This window comes from Opisthorchis viverrini (genome assembly GCF_000715545.1).
Source record: "Opisthorchis viverrini unplaced genomic scaffold opera_v5_7, whole genome shotgun sequence".
NCBI lineage: Eukaryota > Metazoa > Platyhelminthes > Trematoda > Opisthorchiida > Opisthorchiidae > Opisthorchis > Opisthorchis viverrini.
The window spans coordinates 164920-170575 of NW_008751663.1; the positions used below are offsets into that span (position 1 = coordinate 164920).

Here is a 5656-nt window from a genome sequence, read left to right on the forward strand (position 1 = left end):
CGGAAACTTTTGGAGAGCTCTCCGTACACTCTCACACGTCCGGAAGTCTGAGAATACAAAGAACGTATTATGTTTACAAACTTCCGGTTTAATTGAACTCTCACGAATGAAGAAACAATCAGCAGTGCAAAGAAAAGAGTGGAGAGAAGAGCAGAGATGCAACTGACAACCACTACCCTAAAAACAACTTTACACGAAAATAAAACTTAATACCTCGTGCAGTGGGACATCACGCCTGAAACACTATCACCGAACACATAAAAGGCGAACCAGATGACGACAGTTAGCAAAAATACGGGAAATTAAATTCCGAAGTGGCACGAACCTGATAAACCGAAATTGGCCGTCTGCCTCTGAACGGGCGCTCTACTTGTTTGATCGAGTAAACCACTTCGGGAAAAATCCGGTTCTGCCCTTCTATCGTCACGACGCCTTTGATCATCATCTGGCAGAACAACAGGAGAATGCAAGCGTCGCCGTTTTCGTCCCTCTTCCTCTTTTATAATGACAGGCGCGTTCAGTCGTCCACCACGTGGGGACCGAGAGCTACCTCGTTTTGACATTCCTCGGCTACTGTGATGTCGGTGATCATGTGATCGTCCACTTGATCGTCTTTCATCTTCAGAGGGTGGCTCTGGCTTTATAAATGTGCTTGTATGTTCTCTTCCGCTCCCACTCTCACTGCGTTTATGGTAAGATTTCGAGTGTCTGTCGGAATCTGTATGCCCAGGCATTACACCAGGACGCACCAGTGAGATAGTCGACTAGAAAGCAATGCTGAAAAATGGATAGTGATAGAGGTGAAGATGAAGGACAGGAAAAGTGAAAGATACCACGGGATGCTGACTCGAAAATTCGAGTGAAAAACAGTTCTAAGGTCATCAATTTCGTGTACTGTCGCACCGCCACGGAATGATCTACTCTGTTGCTGGAAATTGAAAGATTTCCACAACAAATTACTGTTCATTTACTGTTTAAAGCCGATACCGTCAACAGAAACACCTTTTTACACAACAGCTGCTGTTACCGAGTGACTTAAATAAGCCACAAAGGAATCATTCGGTTATGAGTTTTCATCACCCCTGCCATACAAATAAGAAACTGCCTACAAATTGTCTCGAAAAAAGGAAGAAACGGGAAAATCATCAATGTCCGTTTGTGAAGTCGACTACTGATGAATCAACTGCGTTGTCACTTCCTGGTCACCATGGTGGAAAACTAGCACATCAATGCCTATGAACATACCAGTTTATTCAAACGATTTCCTGTAATGAAAATAAGAAAGGAGTGACGGAGAGGAGCCTGGTGTCAGTTTTCAAGACACACGAGGTGCCAGAGCCTCCAACATCCAATAGCAATCAGCATATAGAGTGAAAGGAGGAACCCGACTGAGATCTACTGGCCACCACATTTTTCAGTATCTCCAGATATACAAACAGAGGGTCACTTGACCCCATCCCTGAAGGTGGTTCGCATTGACAATAAAAAAATAATAAAAATTGACAGCATCAATGCTTTTCACAACGATTTTATTCCCACCTGCTACGCACTCTACTCCTGACGGCTTTGCTATTCAGAATTGGCTGGACGGTGCAACGATCACCTCAGCGGAAGATAACTCGACACACGTTAGGAAAACTAGGACATTATGAGCCATAAAACTCTGACCTTCCGGTTCCAGGGAGGTACATCATCTGCGTACTCCATATCTGTAAGCGAACGCCCTAGTAGCATTTCGAACCCAAAGGTGTTAGCAGTTAGGGGAGTCTCCCACAAGCATATTGAAGTTGATGAAGGAAAACGACAACGATACCTAAGATCACTGGATGTGACAGACTCAGGCGGGAGCATACCAAAGATATTCACGCGCTCACGAGTTGTTTCAGCGAAGATTGAGTATGCGATTTGTGCATCCACTTTCAGCACGGGACCCAGATTGGTTTTCATGGATCTGTGTCCCTTTGTGTGCAGTCAACTTTTGAATGACGAGACGAGAGGGCACCTTTGATATCACAGGTAACAGGCCCACACAACGATGGTTTTCACACTATTCGATTACCCCTCGTGAAAACGGGAGTGACTGTAGATGTGTCCCATTCTGAAGGCACTCCGTCTGCTCTACCAGTAGGTCTTCTCATGTTGATAGCCAGAGACTCTCCACCTTCTTCGAAGAAAGCCGGATACAAACGTTCGGCCCTGGTGCCTTTGAAAGGATATTTCATTGCATTAAAATAAAACAATCGTCCAGGTGAGACATCTCCTTTGTGCCTAGCCGTCAGTTCACCCGAAGTAACCATGAGAGCTAGGACATTTCCAGGCTACCCAAGCCTAGAGAGGAGTCGAGATGCCCCCCTGCAACAGCACCGAGAGACAATGCATTCGGCCGGGTACAATTTCAACTTTAATTGCACATCATGATAGGGTTGTTGTTGTTGTCGTGTGTCATTGTTGTACACAACATCAACAACCCCCATCAGGATGTGCAGTTAAGTATCCGGCCGAATGCATTGTCTCTAGGTGCTGGTGCAGGGAGGCAGCTAAACCACCCTTAGAAGTGTTCGGCTTATCTTTCCAATATCAAATTTTGAGAATGAACTACTGAGTCATAACAAACTACTCAGAAGATTGCTGTTCAAATAGCCTGTGATGAAAACCTTGTCGATCTAGGATGGGCAGACAACATCGTTCTCGTTTTCGAGGAGAAGGTGGTGATAGCTCTCTTAGCCTCCTTCACCATTGAGATCGGTGCGGTCCATGCAGAGCGGTTGGTCGGTTGGAGAACATCAACCTTCTGCAATCGGTCGTTTCTGGTCACAAAAGGATAATGCCGCATACGATATTAGGCATTTCAGCCTGAGAACTGGTCCGGCATTGAACAAGTACAGTCTGGTGTTCTTTTTGTGCACTGTCAAAGCCTGTTGGCAAATATAGGTGCAAATCACATCAAAGACAGTGAAATCAGTGTTGACACTAATGGGTGCATGGCGTTGCAGGAGGGCCTCAAGCGAACGCTTCGAAAATAGAGTTTGTGAAAGGACACTCCCAGATGTTGTGCGCGCAGGACTGCAATAATCAATCGGTTTTTCTAAAAAACTAAGCTCGCCAATCCAAATCAAGCTTGGGGCACGACGCCAAGCTGCATTTGGTTTGGACCGTCACGCACCAGCAGATTATGGAGCAATCGACATCGCCTGTCAATTCCGCTTATCCCTAGAAACATTGCGGACACATTATTCAGTCGGCTTCACGTGAAGTTTGAAGACTCGCTTCCACGTTCATTCCATGAGAAGCGTGACAAACGAACTGTTGTTGTTGATACGCACCGTCGCAAACATCCTTCGGCAAGCGAACCCTATTCGGAATGCCGGCGTCACATAGTTGGAAAAAACCGTTCAACTATAACACAATTATGATGTCTAGTTGCCATGCCACCCGAAGAAAGCACGACGTCCGGGATACTTCCAGGTTGCCCAAGCCTGGACAGAAGTCGATGCAGAGGTCGGGTTCGAACCAGACCTTCCGGTCAGTAAATACGCGCTCTAACCACTGAGGCATTTCGCCGTCACCTAGCTGGATCGGGATTCATGAGCTGTACGGTAGCGTGACAGCGGCTGTGGCAACCGAGTTTGATATTGATCTTCCCTGTGACCACAACCACCGCACCTGGTACATTGGTGGCGCTTGACCCGGCGATAACCAACGAAATGGCACTCGTCAGAATACCAACCACATTTAAGCGGTTTTCTACGTCCTCGATCTGGTTCGTTCACGAAGTTTCTTAAGACGATGGAAGTGATTGGATGGACGCAAATGCCGGAATCGCCAAGTGACTGGTTGACCATAACAGTGTCGTACTTTAATTGGATGAAGCGTTGACATTCGGCGGTGATGCCCTGCAGCGTCATATGAGCCTCCTGTTCAATTCTGTGGAGCAAACGAGTTCTGATTCTGCATCTTTGGACAACTGAAGACCGCAGAGAAAAGCAGGACTGGCTCACTGTCACTGAGCTGAGCTTGGAACGTTCACATTTCTAGTCGGCAGTTCCGGCAAACGCAATAACACCGTCAGTCCTCGATCAAATTGAGGCACTTGTAACGGATACTGAATAGAGGTGTTTAATAACTGAACATCAGAGAGAGTATCCTGAGTTTCACCAAAGCTGAGGTCGCGGAACAGCTCAAGAAATCATTCATCATCACTGTCAGCCACAAGAACCGCGTACTTGTCGTACATGGTTGTAGCTGCCACAGTTTTGCTCACCGACGATTTGGTGAGGTAGGGTAGGTAGCTGCCAATTGGGGGCGGGAGCTGACAGATTGGCGCGTAAATACAACATTGTCAGTGGGCTGTTAAGTAAGAGAATGGGGAGGGCAATAGCTTGGATGCATGAGCGTCACTGAGGGCGCGACTGGGCCACGTCTGACAGTGTCTCTAACCATTGATGTGACTCGCCTCGAATTCCCCATCCAGGAAGATGGCGGTGACCAGCGCGGCTGAGTTTGCTGGTAATGGCTTCTACACTTCGCTGCCAAGTCGTTGTTTGACCGCCTCTGGCTCATTTCCGAAAACCATTCGACGTACTTCAGCATTGCTGATCCGGTGTTCCTACCAGACTCGAGCAGTGCTCTGAATACACCGGTCGTCAAACACTGAAAGCCTTTTGACGCCCCCAGCTCGCAACGGCCAGGTTTTCCATCCGGCTTCGTATCCAGGAACAGCTATGTCGTCTGCATACTCGATAGCCGTGAGCAGACGCCCAGGGAGTATTTGGCCCCACAGGCATTAGAGGCTGATAGTAAGTCTTCCATGATCGTATCAATGACGAGATTAAAGAGGAAAGGTGAAAAAGAACAGCCCTGTCTGACACCACTTGATGTGGTGAACCCAGAAGAGAGCTTTCCGTAGACTTTCACAGGGCTGCGGGAGTTGGCGTACACCGTCATAAGTTGGGTCAAGAATTTATGGTGGATTCTTTTGCTCCGCAGACACTGCCATAGTGCCTGATGGCCTAAAGAGTTAAAGGCAGCTTTCAGATCGAGAAACACAACCTTTGTTGGTTGCGTTGTTGTGTTGGCAGGGTCGCTGTTCCAGAAGCTGCCAAAGGGTGAAAATACGGTCGATGCATCCTCTTACAGAACGGAACGAAGGTTGGTTTTAACGGATCTGCCTCTCCTTGGGTTCAGTCAACCTTCGAAGGATAAAACCAGAGAGCACCTTTGATGCCATAGCTGACAGGCTGAAACCACGGTGTTTTCACGCAGCTTCCGCGTACCATTTTTCAATATAAAGATAATTGTCGACAAGCCCTATTCTGCAGGCACTTCTCTTTATTCCATGTAGCACCAGAAAGCTGTCAGATGGGCACCAGGGATTTTCCGCCTTCTTTGAAGAGGGCTGGATACAGACCGTCCGGTCCCGGTGCCTTCTCACGTTTCAGTACGACTAGTTCGTACCTTATTTCTTCTTCCGAAGGGCGATCAAGGTTTGCATTCCATTCACCCACGAAGAGACTGGACCTTACCGTGGTGTGACGGTTTGCGCACCTCAGCGATCCATTGAGCTACACTGGAGAGAGTCCCGCGACACTCACAGAGTCTCTCATACCAGGTTGGTCAATGGTTAGAGGTCTGACGAACACAGTCTCCTGGCCCTCCA

At 47.7% G+C, this 5656-nt stretch overlaps 1 protein-coding gene across 1 annotated transcript in view; it reads right to left on the reverse strand.

The window, feature by feature from the left end:
• The window catches only part of T265_00681 (hypothetical protein), a gene marked incomplete at both ends in the record, with an annotated part of 7150 nt that extends 6284 nt beyond the window's left edge, over positions 1 to 866 (reverse strand). The window contains one exon of the mRNA XM_009164530.1: positions 326 to 866. Coding sequence (XP_009162794.1) covers positions 326 to 734 — 409 coding nt within the window. The remainder of the gene's footprint in view (positions 1 to 325) is intronic.
• Positions 867 to 5656: the final 4790 nt, after the last annotated feature.